This window comes from Erigeron canadensis, chromosome 9 (genome assembly GCF_010389155.1).
Source record: "Erigeron canadensis isolate Cc75 chromosome 9, C_canadensis_v1, whole genome shotgun sequence".
NCBI lineage: Eukaryota > Viridiplantae > Streptophyta > Magnoliopsida > Asterales > Asteraceae > Erigeron > Erigeron canadensis.
In genome coordinates this window covers 18,141,070-18,163,517 of record NC_057769.1, presented here as the reverse complement: position 1 = coordinate 18,163,517, position 22,448 = coordinate 18,141,070, and the positions used below count along the sequence as shown (strand labels likewise).

The 22,448-nt window shown below is 35.3% G+C and overlaps 2 protein-coding genes across 3 annotated transcripts; both read left to right on the top strand.

Annotated features, from left to right (window-relative positions):
* The first annotated feature begins 5,798 nt into the window (after positions 1–5,798).
* LOC122581577 (pentatricopeptide repeat-containing protein At4g20740) lies at positions 5,799–22,165 on the top strand. Of its 2 annotated transcripts, XM_043753812.1 has the most exons (5): positions 5,799–5,891; positions 6,462–8,711; positions 11,122–11,277; positions 11,554–11,670; positions 21,519–22,165. In XM_043753812.1, the coding sequence occupies exon 2, from the start codon at positions 6,544–6,546 to the stop codon at positions 8,695–8,697; it is 2,154 nt and encodes a 717-aa protein (XP_043609747.1). In that variant the 5' UTR covers positions 5,799–5,891; positions 6,462–6,543; the 3' UTR covers positions 8,698–8,711; positions 11,122–11,277; positions 11,554–11,670; positions 21,519–22,165. The 2 variants fall into 2 exon arrangements, with proteins under 2 accessions (XP_043609747.1, XP_043609746.1); XM_043753811.1 differs by lacking the exon at positions 21,519–22,165 and having other exon boundaries at positions 11,554–11,831.
* LOC122583289 (protein CROWDED NUCLEI 1-like) lies at positions 14,180–14,716 on the top strand. Its single transcript, XM_043755710.1, has one exon. The coding sequence runs from the start codon at positions 14,180–14,182 to the stop codon at positions 14,714–14,716; it is 537 nt and encodes a 178-aa protein (XP_043611645.1).
* Positions 22,166–22,448: the final 283 nt, after the last annotated feature.

The window sequence follows — 22,448 nt, the reverse complement described above, 5'->3', positions numbered from 1 at the left end:
TTTGGAGGGAAAATGGTGTACCCTGTTACCGGCGAAGAGTTTGCAGTTGTTATATGCTCTAGGCCATTTGGAACCTCATACAGGATAGGAGATACCTAAGACAGGCTGAAGTTCAAGATTTTTGCAAAGAAATGGGGGGGATAAAACTTTCAGTCCTCGGTATTTCTAAGCAAAAATATGAACTACTCGACATTCATTGAAGATCAAAGGTTATTCTGTTCATTCATTCAGTTTAACGGTTGATGGTGATTAAAGTATTATAATGTTCGAGTTTGAAGATCATCATGTTATTATTGGAGTATTATTAGAAGTTGATCTTTTTGATATAGCGGTTTGAACTGTTGAAATGTTGGTGCAATGAAGCTAGTTACTTGTTGTTGAGTATTTGAAGATTGAATCTTATCTATATTCCAAGACATAGAGATGATATCAGGTGACTGAGAGGAGCAGTCACGAACATAAAGATCTTTGTGTATGGCAGCGTATACAACTGAAGAGGATATCTGATTAGAAAGGCTTCGGGTGATTGGTAGAGTTGTGAAGATACAAGACAGAGTTAGACACTGCTAGTTGAGACAGGATTCATGATACTACAATTTGTGATTCAAGCTACAAAGTTTCTTATTTTTGTGAGAGCTGATTGATTTGATGTTGATTGTTGGAAATTCAACTCCGCCATTACATGCCAATTAAGCAAGATGAGCAGAGTCTCCGGCAATAAATCCTAGGGTGGAAGATTGCTGATGTTTAATTTGGAGGTGCTACTACTGAGGGGGAGAACTACAGCGAGAAGTGTTGGGTTGGTTAGTTTTCATGAAGATATAGAGATTTTGCAGGTTGAAGATCAGATTGCAGTTTCAGAAGATCGAGTCTCAACATTGAAGATCCGATATCTCAAGTTAAGGGGGAGGCTATTCATTTAGACTTTCTATAACTAATATCGGTTTGTGAAGAATTGATTGCACCGGCCAAGGGGGAGTTTGTTAGAGCACATAAAGTGCACAATTTGTTGTCCGATGCAATAATTCTAAAAGGCTGAGAAATTCGTACAATTATGCTTACGAAGTTTAAGTTCGTAAGAACTATTAACTTCGTACATATATGCCTTACGAAGATTAAGTTCGTAAGAACTATTATGTTAGTAAGGCCCAGCCCGTTTGTACGAATTTAACAGCCCAGTCCGTTTGTTCAGCCTATAAATATAAGTCTTAGGTCACGAATTTAGGTTGATGATTTAGTTGCAACATAGAGTCATTCACTAGGTTCTGGAGGTAGAGATCTATACCTCGAGATACCACCCAAACTATCACGATTCGTCTCAATGATTGTAATCCGTAATCATTGTAGATGTTTTTCATACGGATTCATCTTGTAATCATATGATTAATGATAGTATTTTCGTGTTTATTTCCTGTTCTTATTATCTTCGTGTGTGTTTATCATGATAATCATTAATTAACCCTAAAAACGATTATAGACGGATTCCGCACATCTATGATTGTTAGATCTCGTGTTAATCGATCCTGGAACGTGCTGAAACACGTTTTCACAAAAAATAAAAAATATTTGAATACACACCTATTTGGGACAAGCATAAAACCACCTTCCATGGTTTTTTGTTGGTCCGTGATGTTCTTATTATTGCTTGCTTACCACACCCAATAAAATACCATTCTTCAATTTTTGGTCTGTGGATTAATTAGAAAGAAAGAATAAAGAAAAAAGATTGAATTTAGGGTTTAATTATTTGGGGAAAATATACAGATTTTTGTATATATATATATATACACAAAGAGAGAGAGAAAGAGAGGAGGTATAAAGAAAGAAAGAGAGAAGTGGTGGGGTTCGGTCAACAATAAAAGGAAAATACAAAAATACCCTCACGTGGTCAGCACGTGTTGGGGTTAACAGCATGGAGTAAACGTCCATTTCAAGAAAGGATGGTACGTGATAGTATTCCATCTAATAAGGATGATAATAGACAGTTTTAAAAATAAAGGACGATCTTAGACAATTTAGGTAAACCACGAGGACGATTTAAGTCGTTAACTCTAATAACTTATTGAGGGAGTTTTAAGAAAAATATATACTTTTAATATTTAGAAAGATTTGTTTTGATGAAACAGATTTAGGATAAATTTTAAATATAATTATCTATTTAATAAGTAAAAAAAATCTAGAAAAAAAAGAGAAAGCTATAGTAATTAAGATGGAGTTTTAGGCCCAAAACAGACTCTTAATAGTGTCAAGTGTACCCCAACTTACTCTTTTAGTTATAAGATAGATAATTGATAAACACATTTTCAAATCAAATTATTGAACCCTACATCGTACGAACGCTAATCTAATATTTTTTTTTACTAGAAGTGTTGATCAGATATTATAACATAGGTTTTAGCTTATGTTGTCTTAAACGAATTCACGTTATAGAGCCCCTCACTCAATAGCATGTAGAAGGAAGAACCCTCTAATAGTTTGCCTGAAGGCACGACAACATATTAGGAGAAAACCTTGCCATTTTAGAGTTGAACCTAATGAAATAATTTAAAACATCTATTTTTCAACTCCTAAAATAACTATACTACATTGTTTACCCTTTTTTTTTACATCAATTACCTTTACATAAATAAAATACACTACTCCTTTGTCGCCGCCACCACCACCAGTCGTTACCGCTATTAACCTGTTGCCACCACCGCATTGTTGTCCTCGCTATCGCATTACGCAGGTACCCTTCTAGTATATATATGTGTGTGTATTAAATTTATATTTGCGAAAATGAATGACGAACATAAATGAACGAACAACTCATATTCGTTCATTAAACGAATGATCTTTTGTGTTCATTTTCGTTCATCCAACTAAACAAATGAATATGAATTAACTTTCTGTCGAAGAGTTCATAAATGGTTTGCTGACCGTTTAGTTCATTTATGGCCTCACTCTTCCCGATCCTCTTTTCTTTTCTAAAAGAAAATGTTAAAAAGCTTCTTTTACCTTTTAAATGTTGTAACGTTTAAAAAAATGGTGAGGGAAAGGTTCGTGTTCCGCCCAATCATCGTATTGCTCCCTACGTACGCCGTTCACCAATAAGGTTGTCATTCACTCGAATTTTGCTCATGCTCATTGGTTGATGATTCCATATTAACTTGAAGGGTAAAGTTAAAAAGATCTTGACCTTTAAATTAAAATTAAGGGTCAAAATTCAATAATTGATAGGCCTCTAAAAAAATTACAAATAGTTGTGGAACAAAAATGCTTATGGTGTCTAACAAATTTGTTGAATAACACGTTACAACTCTCTTTACTAATTCTACTAGCCTAAGCTAAGTATAAGAACACAAGACGAATTCAATCTGAATGCTTTAATCGTTGTGAGAATTAGTAATAAATGGATGCAAACATCTTTGAGACACTAAGACGGGTTTATATAGGCATCAACCATGCCTTAGATGCCATCTATAGTCTTCCACACGTTCTGATCCAATGACTTCTGCAAGATCTGGATGATAATGACATTGTCCTCTTTGCTCCCCAGATCCTTTCTCATTTGATCGTGCAAGCGCATGATAATGGACACCTCATAGAATGTTTACAAGCACTAATTGGCACTTAGAATGTACCTTCTAATCTTATCCAGTGAAATGACAAGTATCCAGAGTTGTTTTACATAACATTAGAGCACCTGCAAAACTCTAACCTGTATATGTTTTTCAAAGCCACTATAAGAACCAAGTTGACTTTCACCCATTAGTTTGACCTACTATCATTGATCTTTATCTTCGACTTCCGATTGCAGCTTGAAGAGACCCAAGCTAATTAAGCTCCAAAACCAAAGACTTGTTAAATCTTCTTTGTATCAGCTTGACTCCAACAATAATCTATTTAAATTTGAACTTTTGATTGCATCAAGATCCTCCTAATTTTACCTTTAAATTTAAATAATTTGATCTCTACCCGAGGTAAACATGGCTTTTGGACTTTTACTCAAATTTTTTTGGTGTAAAAAAGCTTGAGCTCAAAGAAACTAGATCTATACCCGGTCTTTGACCGGGTTAGAAACAACAAAGTATATTGATAAGTATACAAAACACGATCAACTTTATCTCATAAAAACTTAAACAGATAATCTTACATTAAAGTCTTCATTGGTATAAGATGCACTGTAAAATCTACAAATTGATTTAAATTTAATTGTTCTAACTAGATCCTCCTTAGAGAGTTACCCAAATTTAATCATTTTGATATATATTAAAATTGTCAATACTCGATCGTACCCGAATTTCGACTTGAAACCGACTCGCAAAATTGGGTTAGGGTTGTAAAAGCAACTTAAACTTGATTTTTTTTGGTTGGGGTCAGGTTGACTTTTGGGGTTAATAATTCAACCTGCAAACAGATGTAAATAATATTTCTTTAAAGGTCGATCCACCAACTCATTTTATCCTACAACCCATTTGACTTGGAATTAACCTGTCAACCCACCAACGCACATGACCTGGGATTAAACCGCCAACCCATTTAACTTGCTACCTACCTTTACTAACCCATGTGACCTGAAATCAACCCACCAACCCACCTAAAATCAACATATCAATCAGAGCGTTTAGGTAGATCCTGACTCAGGTTCGAGTTGAAGTTACTCTATTCAAACTTTTATTAGGTTAAGTTGGGGTCATAAAGTTTCAATCCACCAAGTGTATGCAGATCAACCCGATTAATAGGCCTACTACAATGTATATGATTGGTCTTAGTTTTAAACCGTTAAGTATAGTCATTATACCATATTAAGTCTCTACCTTATAGCTATAATATTTATATTATATGTATCAAGGGTGTAGCTTTTAAGCCACCCCCCCTCCCCAATTTTTTTTGCGATATAGGGTGTATATTGTTTTCGTGTAGAAAAATTTTGATATACTCGGTTTCGACCCCCATTTTAGCGTTAGGGGAAAAAAGAAAATTAGATCACGACCCCCACTGAAAATTTTCAAGCTTCGCCACTCATCTGTATATAATTATTCAACCTAACCATTTCTTTTTTAAACATTCCACTATTAAATAACAATCAAATTTCAAAATGGATGATTGCTAAAGCTAATTACCATTACCCTGTTACCGCATATACTACTGAACTAATATGTTTGTTTTGATATAAACATGATATAAAATGGCAAAAAAAATAAAATATATATTGTATAGAAAGCTTTAAAATGTAAACTCAAGTAATTATTATTTCTTATGACTTTCTACTTGGATTCAAGAAAGTAACATTTTTAATATTTTTACTTGACATATAAACTCTTAATTAAACTTTTATGTTACAATTTATAACAGTAGGATTAAAACAATTTTAAATATTACTTTTGACATGTGATCTCCCAATTAAATGGTAATGCTTTTTTTTTTATTATTTAGAAAATATGTAAGCCACACTTCTTATATACTATTTGTTAAGTTTATATTTTAAATATTGTTTAGTACTTTATTCTATAAATGTGTTACTTCGTGTGCTGACAATTAAAATAAAAAGTAGTTAAATATAAATCTCAAATTGGTGTCCATTACAATAATTTTTTTTTAAAAATTACTATGATTAAAGAAGGTATAATAAATACATAAAAGAGTTACTATGTTTAAAATATCTATGTTTGACTTTTAGTTTCAAAGGTTGAGATCAATTTGAACTTTAATTTGAGTGATTAAGATCAAATGTTTGATTTATTTTTTTTCTATTAGCTATGATGACCATATATATATATATACAATAATAGGGAAAAGAAAAAACAAACCCCGATTAGTAGTACACTCAATACACGAACAAAAACGGGGATAGTTTCGGCATCGGACCACCCATCGTCGCCCAACGCCGTCAGTCGCCACCGACCCAGGTAAAACCCCTTTTTTCAACTCTTTGCTATTAATATTTTCTGTTTTTGCTTCCAACATTCGTTCTTCGTATTGATCCTGTTCTCCCACAAGTATGTTTGGATGTTGATTATCATTTCTACTAATGGAAAAGTTGATTGTGAATATCAGATAGTAATATTGTTATTATTTTTCATTAGAGATAGTAACCATTTTTACTTTGGAGATAGTATTATTATTAAGGTGTCATGAAGGTCTCAGAAGAAACATGGGTTTGGATATGAAATGGTTCTAAAAATACTGGTTAGGCCGTGTACATTAGAGTCAGAGGCCCGACTTTCTCCGAGTAGCCTGAACAGGGGTCCCTCTTCGTTTACCCATTTACCCATGCATACTGTGTGTGTGTATATATGTGAGTTGCTATGTTAGTTATAATAGATTAAGAGCTGGAATGATTTGTTTGATAACACAGCATTTTCATTGCTATCCAAATTAATGCTTATAAAGTTTACATTTTTTGCTGGTATTTTTCAGCTTTCAGTGTTTTGTAGTTTAATGTTCAAGAATACACTGATTTCAGATTTTTAATGCAGCCTCCTAATATGGTTTTCAGATATCAGTCTTTATGACCTGAAACATACAAACATTCTGTAGTTTAGAAAAATCTTTAACAAAATGCCTCCGCGATCAAGTACCATATCCAATAACTTCAACTTCATTAATGGCCAACGGAAACCTACACAGAACCGGCCCACTGTCCACGGTGGTCTATTTTCCAATCGACAAACCCACAATCCTAATAAAAATCACCACCAGCCCACCACGAATTTCGATCTCCAAAAATGGAGCCCAGAAGAACACGTCACCGTCACGCCATCACGACCCTCCCCATCCCAACATTTTTTCTCCGTTGCTCAAACACTCTCTCCAATCGCCCGTTACATTGTTGATTCCTTCCGGAAACACAAACACTGGGGCCCAGAAGTGGTGGCAGATCTTAATAAGCTCCGCCGTGTTACCCCAAAGCTTGTCGCAGAAGTACTTAAAGTTCAGTCAGATCCGGTTATGTCCTCAAAGTTCTTTCATTGGGCTGGTAAGCAGAAAGGGTACAAGCATGATTTTGCTAGTTATAATGCCTTTACGTATTGCTTAAATAGAAACAATCAGTTTCGGGCAGCTGATCAGGTGCCCGAACTGATGAACATGCAAGGCAAACCACCAACCGAGAAGCAATTTGAAATCTTGATTAGAATGCATTCTGATTCCAATAGGGGTCTTAGGGTTTATTATGTGTATGAGAAAATGAAGAAATTTGGGGTGAAGCCTCGAGTTTTTTTGTACAATAGGATCATGGATTCTCTTGTGAAAACGGGTCACTTGGATTTATCACTGTCTGTTTATAACGATTTTAAAAATGAAAAATTAGCAGAAGAGGGTGTCACTTTTATGATTTTGATTAAAGGTCTATGCAAGGCGGGTCAGGTTGAAGAAGCCCTCAAGCTTCTAAACAAAATGAGGAAGTTGTGTAAACCGGATGTGTTTGCATATACTGCAATGATTAGAATTTTGGTTTCGGAAGGAAATTTAGATGGTTGTTTGAGGGTATGGGAAGAAATGGTGAGGGATAAAGTTCAGCCCGATGTTATGGCTTACACAACTTTGATCATGGGATTGTGCAAAGGGAATCGGGTTGATAAAGGTCACGAGTTATTTAAAGATATGAAAGAGAAACGGTATTTGATAGATAGGGGCATATATGCATCTTTGATAGAGGGATTTGTGAATGATGGGAAAGTTGGGGTGGCGTGTGATTTGCTGAAAGATTTAATAAACTCAGGTTACAGAGCAGATTTAGTGATATATAATCATCTTATAAAAGGATTATGCCACATGAAACATGTTAGTCGGGCACATAAACTATTCCTGGTTACAGTTGAAGAAGGTCTCAAACCGGATTTTGGAACTGTCAGTCCAATGTTGGGTTGTTATACGGATCTGAAAAATTTTGAGGACTTCTGTAAATTGCTTTCTCAGATGGAGAGTTTGGGGTTCAGTTTACTTGACGATCTTGCAAAGTTTTTCTCCCTAATTGTAGGAGAGAAAGATAAGGTGTTATTGGCTTTAGAAGTGTTCGATAACTTGAAACCAAAAGGTTATTTTAGTGTTCAAATATATAATATTCTTATTCGGGCACTTTATGATACCAAAGAGGTGAAAAAGGCATTAACCCTTTTTCAAGAGTTGAAGTATTTGAAGATGGAACCTGACTTATATACATATAGTAATGCAATTCTTTGCTATACTGAAGTTGGAGATATTCATGAGGCGTGTTCATGCTACAATGAAATAAAAGAGATGTCTTTCTTTCCATCTGTTGATGCCTATTTGTCTTTGGTTAGAGGGCTATGTAAAATTGGAGAGATCGATTCAGCTTTCATGCTTGTTCGTGAATGTTTAGGTAATGTAACAAGTGGGCCCAGGGAGTTTAAGTATTTTTTACGAATTGTCCATATGTGTAGATCTATTGATGCGGACAAGGTAATGGATGTTATCAGTGAGATGGTGGAAGATGGTTGTCAGCCTGATGATGTTATACTCTCTGCTGTCATTTCTGGGATGTGTCAATATGGAACCATTGAGGAGGCCCGGAAAGTCTTTTCAAATATGAGAGAGTGCAAAATGCTTACTGAATCGGATCTTGTTGTTTATGATGACTTGTTAGTTGACCACATGAAGAAGAAAACAGCGGACTTGGTTTTATCTGGGTTGAAGTTTTTCGGCCTTGAGTCAAAGTTGAAAGCAAAGGGCTCAAATCTTTTGCCTAGTTAACAACATGGAATCAGGTATCAAAAACTAATATATTTTATTAACTTTACGGTGATCTTATTGAACTTTTCTCTCCTCAGTTTGGTATGCACTTTGCAAGACCACTTTTAGGAGATAATACATTTTATATCTGGTTATTTGGCTATAGACAATCGTCAACCACTATTGTATGGGCTTATTATGGCTAAATAGTTCAACTTTCTATTAAGGACATAAGATCAACTTTCTATTAAGGACATAAGATCAGCATATGATTTGGCCTAAATATATTAAGGACATACTTCCTATCACATGAGAAGAGCCTAGAGGTGGAAAGATGGGTGGGTTGGGTAATGATTCAAAACTGGCTCAGGTTGAAGCAAGTCAAAATTAGTATGTGTTGAAATGACTTGTGTTCGGTTGACTGGCAAACACTTTTCCATTTTCTAAATATTTATAAATAATTGTTGTGCTCATTATTAGTAGAAAAAGTCTTATCACAATAGTAATCTAAATCTTTTTTATGTAAATTTAGGTGGTGGCATGCAATTAAAAGTACACTTTGGGTAACTTTCAATCTGTTTGAATCGTTCAATCCAATGATGACTTCCCTTTTTAGCTTAATTTATTGATTTGACTTCTGAGATAAAAATAAATTCGTTCATAGTGAATGGGTTGCCATTGCGGCCCTTCGAAGATGCCTGGAAAACTGTACCTATTTGGATAAGTGAGAAGTTTTTCAGTCTTTCTAATTTGTAAGTTTGTAGAGCTAATATTCTCTTAATTATCCATTCTTAGTAATTTCATCCTCTTAGAATACTAGGATAACTAGCTTACCATGTTTTCATCTTAAAAGGTTCAACTAGCTACATGAAGTTTCTAACATCTTGAGTTCTCTAGAGCAAAAGGGTACAAGAATTTAGTAGTTTGAATATTTTATTGAATTGATATATGTAGTTCATTAAAAGTCACCAAGAAAGTTTAAGAAACCTACAGTCGCTAAATAGACTCCCTAACCAGAGCACCACAGGCATGAATATTATTGTGGACATGTTCAAAAGTACCTTTAGAGAAGGACCCACCTTTAGCTAGAAGTTCGAAGATTGGATAATATTACCCATTTTGGTACTTCTGATCAAAAACATCAATTGAGCTTGTGTGATGTGACATTAAGTTATTGATAATAATGGTAATATGACGAGTGTGAAGAAGAAAGGAAAATAAGTTGGTGAAACTGGAGGCTAAGTTAATTTATATTGTGTGTGTGTGCTGAATTGGTGTATATGTTGAAAAACTTTGTATCACATCGTTGTAAGTTTTGACTCTTTACCAAGTAAGCATAGTGTTCGGAAAACTACCAGTAAATACCTAATGAGCATAGTGATTGGAACTAGCAAAGACACCTTATGAACACAGCGTTTGGATTGAAAAAATAAATAAATCACAGAATTAGCCATATTTAATCAGCTTTTCTTCATTTCTATATGGTAGATAACATATCGGGACCTCCAAGAGTAACCATATTAATGGATGATTGAAATTTGTCACTTAGGAAAGTAAACAGAAGTAAGATGATCAATGTTGTAGTTTGCATAGTTTTATGGTACCTTAATTAATGCTGTTTTTATATAGAAGTAACTAATATTATGTCCGTTTAGGTATGCACCTATTATGTGGTTAGGCGACTAAATATTAAAAAGTCACACCTAACTGTAGCTCATTCATGTTTAGGAGAAATTTTAAGAATCAAATATCAGGGTCCATGGATATCCGTTATGTTGGGATCGATCACAACAACGAAATCAAGACACCAATTACGAATAATAAAGTAAATAGAAAAGGCAAATACAATTGGCTCATTGAGACAATCCACTACCACTAAAACTCACTAATTACAATCAGATTACATAAGTAGACGCTCCTCTCACTACTCTTGAATATCATCACAACTCACTCTCAACGGAATAGATACAAACTAGTGTAGCATGTCAGTGACACTACTTGCACTACACATTATTATTTTTGTTGAAATATATTCATCGGGGTAACCTTTTACCAAAATAAAAAAAATAAAATAGATACAATAATGATGGCACCCTCGTCATTGTTGTATCTGCGAAGACACACAGATGGAGGGAGACTCACAAAATGACTCTCCGTAATCTTCTACTTTTCTAGTTTTCTCTCAACCTCTTCACTATAATTCTTAGTATACAACTTCTTTCTATAGGATCACAAACTCGAAACTTTTTCATCAAGTTAACGTTTTCACCAGCATAACTTGCCCTCCAAATTTCCTTGATACTCTGGAAACATACCAAATTACTTGCAACAGTTTTAGGAAATATGAATCAAATAGCATCATGTTTTTCTATCCTGCACATCTTATTTTGTGGTATTCTTGTAGCTTCTATTTGGATATTGACGGTAAATTCTCTCACTTTTCAGATGGAGCGACGATGTCCCAAAATGAAACGTTAGTAGCAAGATTTTGTGAAGAAGCATTTCAGAATCTGCATTATGTCGGTCAGTTCAGTGAATATAATGGTCAGTCAACAGGCAGTTGTGGAATGCCAATTGATTGTGAGAAGGAAGAAAGTCAAGGTAAGTTGTTTTGTTTTATCAAAATATATTATTCTATACATTGTTTGCTTGTTGGTGGTTCTATGATACATGCCCGATATGTAAAAATTATCATTTTCTTCTCTGCTGCGAAGTAGACTAAAATTAGGCTAGTACATGAGACCCTATTACTTCCAAGACAGTAATCGATTACAGTAATTCGTAGGGCACTGTTTAGTTCATTCTGTGTTCCTAATTAACATTGATGTGAATGTCTCATAACCATACCTTATGTTTCTGTCTTTGAATATGTAACAGGGCCATCCTTACTCCCTAAACATTTCGGCTTTGCAAGATGTGTATAGCAAGTCCTTGGATTCCATCTATCTACTAGCCATACTGAGTCTAGTAAAAGGGTTGCTAGCATTTGGCAGAGTAAGTACACAGCCTCTATATCTTGGACCGAAGAAAGCCCTCTTTTTTTCTGTTAATTGAAAATTGAGTAACCGGCAGTCCAACATGGCTCACAATAAGATTGACTATAAACCAAACAAATCATATTCGTGATCTCTTAATTTTGGGTATATTTGAAAACACAGGTACATACATTTTACATGTATACTCATAGAAAAAGAGTAAGAACTAAGAAGTATGCAAAATCTCTTCAAAGCATATAGATTCTTTATGCGGCCTTTCTTTACTAGCTTACATTTCCTCTAAAGGCAAGGAGAGTAGTTAATTGATATGATCCCACATCGGCCAAGTATGGGATTGGTTGGTGGTTTATAAGCCTAGGTGTTCGATACTAATTTATCAATCCATGGAAGTGTCGATGTATAAGTTAAGGCGTCTAAAGTGTCAAGAATAAAGTCTACAACAGAATGGAAGTTATTTTCGGTTAGACAGTTCGTTAGTGAAGGGACATGTCGTTTAGGAAATACATGTGTCTATTAGAAAGTTATACCCTTTAGTGAAAGGGTGTGTTGTTTCGTATGTGTCTATTGGGTAATTATAAATACCCATGTAAAGTCCATTTGTAAAAACGTGAAGAACAAGAATGCGTCGTGCGTTGAAGTGTTGTGAAATAAGAAGATAAGTTTAGTGTGTGTATTGTTTTGTGTTCGTGAGTGAGAGGGACGAGGGACCAACAGTGGCATCAGAGCCAAGGTCGTTCGGATCGCTTAAAGAAGAGACACAGAGAAGAAAATGATTCAAGAGGAATCATTTTAGAGTAGACGGACAGAGAAGAAAATTGATTCAGGGGAATCAATAACCGATCAAGTGAAAATCGATTCAGAAAAGCAAATAGAGAAAGAAAAGAATTGACTGAGTAAAGATTGAATTAAAGAGAAAAGAAAAGAGAAACATATCGGTTGTGCGAGGGAGTAACCGCCGCCCGTGTGTTGCCGGAAAAGAAAAGGAACCGCCACTGCCGTGCCGGAAAAGAGAAATAACATAGTAACCATCATCATCAGAAGAGAAAGAAAGGAAGAAAACTACCACCGTTGTATAAGTGTAATACCGATTAACCACCACCATCGTTTGTTCAGAAGAAGAAAAAAAAAGGAGCCCTAATTGCGTGAAGAAGAAAGAAGGAACAGGAACAAGCGTGATTATTTTTGGGAAAAGAAAAAAAGGAACGGGCAGTCTATTGGAATTAAAAGGGGTGTGACATATTTTCGAAGCCCACAAAGATTAAAAAGCCCAAATAACAGGTTCTATCATTCTTCTAAATACTAGTTACTTTTTACTGTTAGAATAATAAATACAAAAAGAAAAGTTTAAAATTTGAAGAATTATTGTGGTTAGACGAAAGTTAAGTTCAACGATTGTTAGAATTATTTTGGTTTTAGAAGAAAATCAAATTAAAAGGATATGTCGGGAGATTAAAACGAAAACAACAATCATGTTGTTGCCATACCGTTGTCATCCTATCAATGTCCAATTCTAAACAATACGAACTATATGTTATGGGCAATACGAATTAAGAAGATACTTGTGGCAAATGGAATATGGGATTTAGTAGAAGGAACAGGCACACCAAAAGAGATCGATATAAAAAAGGATAGTTCTGCATCTGCATATCTATTCCAAGGATTGCCAGAAGATTTGCAAATGCAAGTTGCGGGATGTGAAACAGCGAAACAAATTTGGGACTCATTAAAGACCAGATTTGTTGGGACAGAAGATGTTCAACAAGCGCACAACAAGCGCACTCGCAACAATTGAAGTCAGAATTTGAGAGATTCGTTATGAAAGAAGATGAATCAATAAATTCATTTGCCGAAAAGATGATGAGCATCATTACAAAGGCTGCTACATGTGGATTGACATTTGATGAACAAACGAAAGTGCGAAAATTACTCAACGCAGTACCAGATAAGTTTATACCAATAGTAGCAACCATTGAAATGGTTGTTGATTTTAAGGAAGCGAAATTGGAGGAGGTTATTGGGAAACTTAAGACTTACGAAGAAAGGCTCAAGTTTAGAAAAGAGAGTGGAGAAGATAATAGTGAGAAGTTGTTGTTCACACGCCGAGGGAATGGCAAAAATTATGAACGCAACTATGGGAATAATAGACGAGGAGGTGGTAATCAAACAAGAGGAAGAGGCCAAGGAAGATTCATGAGAGATAATAGAAATGAAGATAGTTTCAATCGATGGAAGAAAAGCCCTGGAGATCAAAACTATCCAAGTAGACAACTTAAGGACATACAATGTTATAATTGTCAAGATTTTGGACACTTTGCTGCAAATTGTCCAAAACCAAACCATAGAGAAGAAAAAGCAAACCTTGTGTTCGAAGATGACGAACCAGCGCTATTGATGGTTACTACTAAGGATGAAGAGGATACAACATCCTTAAAAGAAAAGAAGAAAAGAAATGGAAGTTCGAGATAGAAACTGACTTGAGAAGTAAACTAGAGTTTTGGAAGTTCGAAATGCTTCAAGACTTTGAGATGGAGAAACAAGAATTTAAGAAGAAAATGAAAGATAAGGAGATAACATTTGAGAAACAAATGCAAAAGGAGTTAGAGAACCTGAAGAAGTTGAGAGATTGCACGAGCAAAGAGATCAAAGAGTTAAAGTCAGAAAGAGAACGGTTTGAGAAAGAAAACTATGAAGTTGTTTTAAGAAAGAAACATCGAGAAGAAGAACCAAGAGATGACAATGGCGAATGCAAGAAGCATCGAGAGACGCTATCAAAATTTCATAAGGAAAGCAAGATTGAGAAAGACAACAAGTTAAGAAACAAGAAAGTTGAATACGAAGATCGTGATACAAGAAACACATTGTTGAGGATTCAAGATCATGACATGATACGAATAAAGAAAGAGAGTGACAAAGTTGACAAAGATGATCTAGTCGAGATTGAAGATAAGGAAGAAAGTAGTCAAATCAAGAAAAAGGTTCGAGACATACTTCGTGTTAATAAATCAAGACAAAGAAAATGGAAACAACCCAAAATTCAAAGATAAAGATAATGGAGCTTGAAGATATCAAAGACATGGATTAATAAATTAGGGAGGAGTGTTGGATACTAATTTATCGATCCATGGAAGTGTCGATGTATAAGTTAAGGGTCTAAAGTGTCAAGAATAAAGTCTACAACCGAATGGAAGTTATTTTCGGTTAGACAGTTAGTTAGTGAAGGGACATGTCGTTTAGGAAATAGATGTGTCTATTAGAAAGTTATACCCTTTAGTGAAAGGGTGTGTTGTTTCGTATGTGCCTATTGGGTAATTATAAATAACCATGTAAAGTCCATTTGTAAAAACGTGAAGAACAAGAAGAACGCGTCGTGCGTTGAAGTGTTGTGAAATAGGAAGATAAGTTTAGTGTGTGTATTGTTTTGTGTTCGTGAGTGAGAGGGACGAGGGACCAACACTAGGTTTCCCTCCTCCTTTGAGCTAGCTTTTGGGAGTGAATTCTACACTTAGCTTATGGCATGATGCGAGCCTATTATGGGATGGGTTCGTATCAATTGGTATCAGAGCCAGCCCTACCTTTCGAGGTTCTAACACTCGGAGTGGTGGCTTGGACCCAAGGAGAAGGGTGCCAACCGTGACCAACATAGCCGTGACCAACGAGGACGTTGGCTCCTCAAAGGGTGGGGTATTGATATGATCCCACATTGGCCAAGTATGTGATTGGTTGGTGGTTTATAAGTCTAGGTGTTCCTCCTCCTTTGAGCTAGCTTTTGGGAGTGAATTCTACACTTAGCTTATGGCATGATGCGAGCCTATTATGGAGTGGGTTCGTATCATTTCCCTGCAATAGAAGTGTCAAAACAGCCAGTTATTCCTTGCAATGTTCGATTGTATTATAGGTTATTTTCTCTTATTTTAGTTTTGTGACCATCATGTAGAACTCAAACCACATAGAAGTTTTCTTTTCGTTTTAGAATAAAGATCGAAGTCGGTGTCTCACTTGATTGTTTAAAATGATAAAAATATGTGTTTGGATTGATAAATTTGAAGAACTGAACTCGTCGACACGATCTTAAACAACTATGTCCAGTTCAAAAGTTAGATCTTTGTTTGGTTGGAATTTGGTTCTTTTGAAACTTGTGATGACAGCATTTTAGGTGTTCATTTACAATGATCTAAGCTATGTAGCAATCAAGTTATTGAAATACATGATTTAGTTAAATTATGGCTTAACGATTTTGGATTATAGGTAGAAAATCTTTTTTCCCTTGAAAAAAAACGTACAACTAAACAAATATTAGCTAGGGCTGTAAACGAGCCGAGTCAAGCCCGAGCTCGATCGAGCTCGAGATCGTTTAAGGAGCTCGGGCTCGTTCGAGCCATAGTTTATGAACTCGAGCTCGGCTCGTGATTTGTTAAGAAAGCTCAAGCTCGGCTCGTTTGTCAAAAAAAACTAAATTAGTCTGAGTTTGGCTAGAAATTGAGCTAGGTAAGTGATCAAAACTAAGCTCGATTCAGAGGTTCGTGAAAAAAACTCGTTTATGCTCGGCTCGATTAGTATGTGAAAGCTCGTTTAGGCTCGCGAGCTTAATCGAGTTATGAATTCAAAGCTCGAGCTCGTTTAGTAAACGAGTCAACAGTTAAGCTTGAATTGGGCTCGAGCTCATTTAAGCTTGGCTCGAACGAGCTTTTTACGAATCGAATTCGAGGATTTCACGAGCTGGCTTGACTCGTTTACACCCCTAATATTAGCTCATTGTAAAGTTGCTGGCCGGTTGGAAAAGTTTACACTAAAAAAATCTTTAAGCCAGAATTTTGCTAAACTTAATATCCATTCCACTTTCATGGTTCACTAACACTTAGAATCGTATGATGACATACATGGGATTAATAAGTACACGTTAACTGAGGTCAATTAATAAGTTTTGTTAGTTTAGTGAAGAGAGGGAAAAAATATTGAAAAGAATATGAGGTTTTAAAGAGTTGACCTATCAACTAATAGTTTGTAGGTTCCACCCTCATGATAGACAAGCTATAATTATGTGTGTATGTTTGTAACTTTGTATAGTTCTCCGTTAACTATTATCAAGATGACATAGCGGTTATACTTCATGAAGATAAACACGCTCATCTAATTTATCTAGTGTGTGTAATTCCGTTTCTATAAAAGCAATTCAGCATTACATATATGCATTTACTGAAGGTGGTGCAATTCTTGCGGATGATTTAAAAAGGAAAACTAATGAAGATAAAAAACATCAATAACAAAAATGAGTACAATACCCGTGCGTAACCCTGTATTATCGTTAAAATAAATCTATATTTCACATTAGATAAAATATAAAACAATATATACCAAATCATCATAAAATTAACTCTATAACAATATAAATATAATAAAAAATACTAGTCTCTAAATAACAAAAAAACATAAAATAAATGCTATAAAAAACTTTAATAAGGACAATGAGATAACATAATATATGTAACTTCTTAATTATTACTGTTTTTTATGAAAAACACAAAAATCAAAATAAATAAAAAACAAATATCTATACTATCTTATAATAATTATCGGTTTCTCTCTCATAAAAGTGTTAGATGCAAAATTACCACTTTACCCTTGATTAATTAATTTACATCATCAATCCCTTATTTTTTAAAATATCTCTACTATATGTTTACATCAATTACTTACAACCACCACCAACAATAGTTCGTCACCACCACGACCGCCGTCACCACCACCAGTCGTCGTCATGACCAAACCGTTGCCGCATCGCGCGGGTACAATGCTAGTGTATATATATATATATATGGATTCTAGTTCATATTCTTGTGATATGTGACAAGACAAAGACAACGCCGATCGTCTATATATCTTAGATCTTGTTGAATACTAATTTATCAATCCATGGAAGTGTCGATGTGTAAGTTAGGGGGTCTAAAGTGTCAAGAATAAAGTCTACAACCGAATGAAAGTTATTTTCGGTTAACTAGTTAGTTAATAAAAGGAAGTGTCCTTTAGGAAAAGTTGTCTATTAGAAAGTCATACCTATTAGTGAACGGACATGATGGTTCGTTTGTGTCTGTTGGAAAACTATATATGTGTAAACCTACGTTGTAAATAATAAGATAAGTTTAGTGTGTGTATTGTTTTGTGTTCGTGAGTGAGTGAGAGGGACGAGGGACCAACAGTGGCATCAAAGCCAAGGGTTGCCAAGGGTCGAACCAGAGAAAAGAGAGAACAACGATTCAAGAAGGATCGCTTAAGAGAAGAGAGACAGAGAAGAAGGGCCGATTCAGGGAATCGTTCCAAGTAAGAAGAGAACCAATTTGATTTAGGGAATCAATCGAGAGAAAAGTGATCGAGAGAAACCGATCGAAAGAGAAGACAGAGACTAAGATCAAATTGATTCAGGGAATCAATTAACAGAAAAGAATTCAGAAAGAAAGAAGAGAGAAACATATCGGTGTTGCTGAAGAACAAGAAACCGCCGCCGTCGTTTGTTGCCGGAGAAGAAAAGAAACCGTCGCCGCCGTGTCGGAAAAAAGAAGGGTAACCGTCATATAAACCGTTTAGCCACCACCGCTAGAGAAAGAAAGGAGAGATAGATTACCAGAAAACATTGATTAACCACCACCACCATTTGATCCGAAGATCAGAAGAAAGAAGAAGGAGCGTTTGGGTTATTGCCCTAATTTACGTGTAAGAAACAAGGGAAGAAGCAGCAAGCAGTTTTATTTGGGAAAGGAATAAAAGGAACGGTTCATATTGGGACTAAAGGGGCGTGACTGTTGTCTACAAAAGGAGGCCCACGAAATTATAAGTGAAAGCCCAGGAATATACATTAACAGGTTTTATTGTTACCTTTTCCAATACTTGTTAATTTTATTTCTAGTAGAAGAATCGATAAAGGAAAATATAGAATTTTCTTATTACAATTCGCGTGAGGAAAACGTTAGAATTGTTTGAAGAATTATTGTGGTTAGACGAAAGTTAAGTTCAACGATTGTTAGAATAATTTTGGTTTTAGAAGAAAATCAAATCGAAAAAATATGGCGGGAGATTAAAATGGAAACAACAATCATGTTGTTGACATACGTTATCATCCTATCAATGTCCAATTCTAAACAATACGAACTATACGTTATGGGCGATAAGAATGAAGAAGATATTAGTGGCAAATGGAGTATGGGGTTTGTTAGAAGAAGCGAGTACATCAAAGGAGATTGATGTAAAGAAAGATAGTTCTGCATCCGCGTATCTATTTCAAGGATTGCCAGAAGATCTACAAATGCAAGTTGCGGGATGTGAAACAGCAAAACAAATTTGGGACTCATTAAAGGCCAGATTTGTTGGGACAGAAGATGTTCAACAAGCGCACTCGCAACAATTGAAGTCAGAATTTGAGAGACTCGTTATGAAAGAAGATGAATCAATAAATTCATTTGCCGGAAAGATGATGAGCATTATTACAAAGGCTGCTACATGTGGATTGACATTTGATGAACAAACGAAAGTGCGAAAATTACTCAACGCAGTACCAGATAAGTTTATACCAATAGTTGCAACCATTGAAATGGTTGTTGATTTTTAAGGAAACAAAATTGGAGGAGGTTATTGGGAAACTTAAGACTTACGAAGAAAGGCTTAAGTTTAGAAAAGAAAGTGGAGAAGACAATAGTGAAAAGTTGTTCACATGTCAAGGGAATGGCAGAAATTATGAACGCAACTATTGGAACAATAGAGGAAGGGGTGGTAATTAGACACGAGGAAGAGGCCAAGGAAGATTAATGAGATAATAGAAATGAAGATAGTTTCGATAGATGGAAGAAAAGCCCTGGAGATCAAAACTATCCAAGAAGACAACTTAAAGACGTACAATGTTATAATTGTCAAGATTTTGGACACTTTGTTGCAAACTGTCTAAAACCAAACCCTAGAGAAGAAAAAACAAACCTTGTGTTCGAAGATGACGAACTAGCGTTATTGATGGTTACTACTAAGGATGAAGAGGATACAACATCCTTAAAAGAAAAGAAGAGAAGGAATGGAATTGTCATTGAGAAGAATGAGATTCCAAAAGAAAAATTAGAAGACCTAAGGTCAGAGATAGAAAGTGATTTAAGAAGTAAACAAGAGTTTTGGAAGTTTGAATTACTCCAAGACTTTGAGATGTAGAAACAAGAGTTCGAGAAGAAAATGAAAAATAGAGAGATTACGTTTAAGAAACAAATGCAAAAGGAGTTAGAGAACCTGAAGAAGATAAGAGATTGCACAAGCAAAGAGATAAAAGAGTTAAAGACAAAAAAAAAGAATAGTTTGAGAAAGAGAACCATGGAGTCCTATCGAATAAGAAACTCCTAGAAGAAGAACCAAAAGTTGACAATGGCGAATGCAAGAAACATCGAGAGATGCCATCAAAATTTCAGAAGGAAAGCAAGATTGAGAAAGACAACAAGTCAAGAAACAAGAAAGTTAAATACGAAGATCGTAATACAAGAAACACATTGTTGGAGATTCAAGACTATGAGATGATACAAGTGAAGGAAAATACTGACAACGTTAACAAGGATGATCAAGTTGAGATTCAAGACAAGGAAGAAAGAAGTGAAATCAATGAAGAAGTTCAAGACATAATTCGTGTTAAAGATCAAGTAAGAAATGGAAACAAACCAAAGTTCAAGGATAAAGATGATGAAGCTTGAAGAAATCAAAGGCGTGGATTAATAAATTAGGGAAGAGTGTTGAATACTAATTTATCAATCCATGGAAGTGTCGATGTGTAAGTTAGGGGGTCTAAAGTGTCAAGAATAAAGTCTACAACCGAATGAAAGTTATTTTCGGTTAACCAGTTAGTTAGTTAGTTAGTTAGCGAAAGGAAGTATCGTTTAGGAAAAGTTGTGTCTATTAGAAAGTCATACCTATTAGTGAACGGACATGATGGTTAGTTTGTGTCGGTTGGAAAACTATATTCGTGTAAACTTACGTTGTAAATAATAAGAAGATAAGTTTAGTGTGTGTATTGTTTTGTGTTCGTGAGTGAGAGGGACGAGGGACCAACAGATCTTACCTCCATAATAACAACAAAACTGAAGTTTCCCAAGCAAACGTAAATAAATACTCTCCCGTCCCATTTTAGTTGTCATGTTGATCAACTTTATTGATCATAAATAACTTTGTTTGTGTCATGTAACACTTGATATAAAATATATAAATGGATTGGGTTTTTAATGTACTTTTCGTCCATATAAGTTTCATCAACTAACATATAGTACAAACAAAGTTATTTACGGTCAAAGTTAGTCAACATGACAACTAAAATGGAACGGAGGGAGTAACATATTATACATTTGTAGGTCTCATTAGGCATGAAACCAAAAAAAAAAATATCTTTAGAAGTGTCTTCTTGCCATAAATATCACAAACTTTGCCTTTTGAGCTGCACCAATTGCTTTTAAAACTAATTGCATTTTTGATCCCTGTGTTATCACACTTTTTGCACGTTTGGTCCAAACTTTTTATTCGTTGCATTTTTGGTCTAAAAGAGTGATGTTTTCGCAAGAATGGTCCAAACTGACGGTTCTGTCAAAATTCCATTCTTGTGAATAGACATAACAGTCAGTTTGGTCCATTCTTGTGTGTATATATATCTAATACAGTGAAAATAGACTGAACAGTCAGTTTGGACTATTCTTGCGAAAAAGTCACTCTTTTAGGACCAAAAATGCAACGAATGAAATGTTTGGACCAAAGGTGCAAAAAGTATGATAACACAGGGACCAAAAGTGCAATTAGTTCTTGCTTTTATAAATACTAACTAACATCCTATCCTCCATGAAACAGTCACATCTTGTGTCAATTTAAAAATGAAAGAAATAACAATGATGAAGAAAATAGGCATAGGTGCATATACCTTGAAGTAGTTCTCTTGTCGGAATGTTCTATCAATGCCCTAGTCTGCAAGCCAAAAGCTCCTCCGGAAAATGCAACACACAAGAGTACTCAGAATGTTGCGTCAAAGGGAAGTTTTACACTACCTACACATGCTCCCCACGTGTTTCAACCTAAACAAAGGCGACTCTAAGTCTCTAACACTCAACAGCTTCCAAAAAAGAGGGGATGGAGTTGGCCCATTCGAGTGCGATAACCAATACCACTATGACAACACATCAGTTATTGTCGCACTATCCATCCCCTCTAGCTTGCAGGAGTTGCAAGGTTTGTATTAGACGGTTATGCATCTTACCAAGTGATGTTTAAATCTCCCCAATTGTCTTGTGATACCCCTAAGGCTTTCCAGACAGCTTTAGAGGCATCAACAATGTTATTACGACACGGGGGTTGATAGTCATGATCCTCATCACAACCCATTGTAAAATCACACTCATCTCGACCATAGCTTTTACGGTACGTTCGTTATGTTTTTTTCTTTCAACTTTGACCGTAAATATCTTAGTTTGTATTATATGGTAGTCAGCGAAAGTTATATCAATGAAAAATATATTTAAAATCATATAGTATACATCAAATGGTACACAACACATATACAAATATTTACGGTCAAAGTTGAAAGAAAAAACTTCAAAAGTCAAAATATGACACTTAATATGGGATGTAGGGAGCAATATGGTTATAGGAAGTCAATAGATGTTTCTTTTCCTTTCCTTTTTGTATTATTAATTCTCATATCTACTCGGTTCGTGTGCTTCCATCGTACAAAAGGCACTCTCGCAGGTTGAGGTTGGCCGGAAAGATATACCAGTTGGCTAAAAA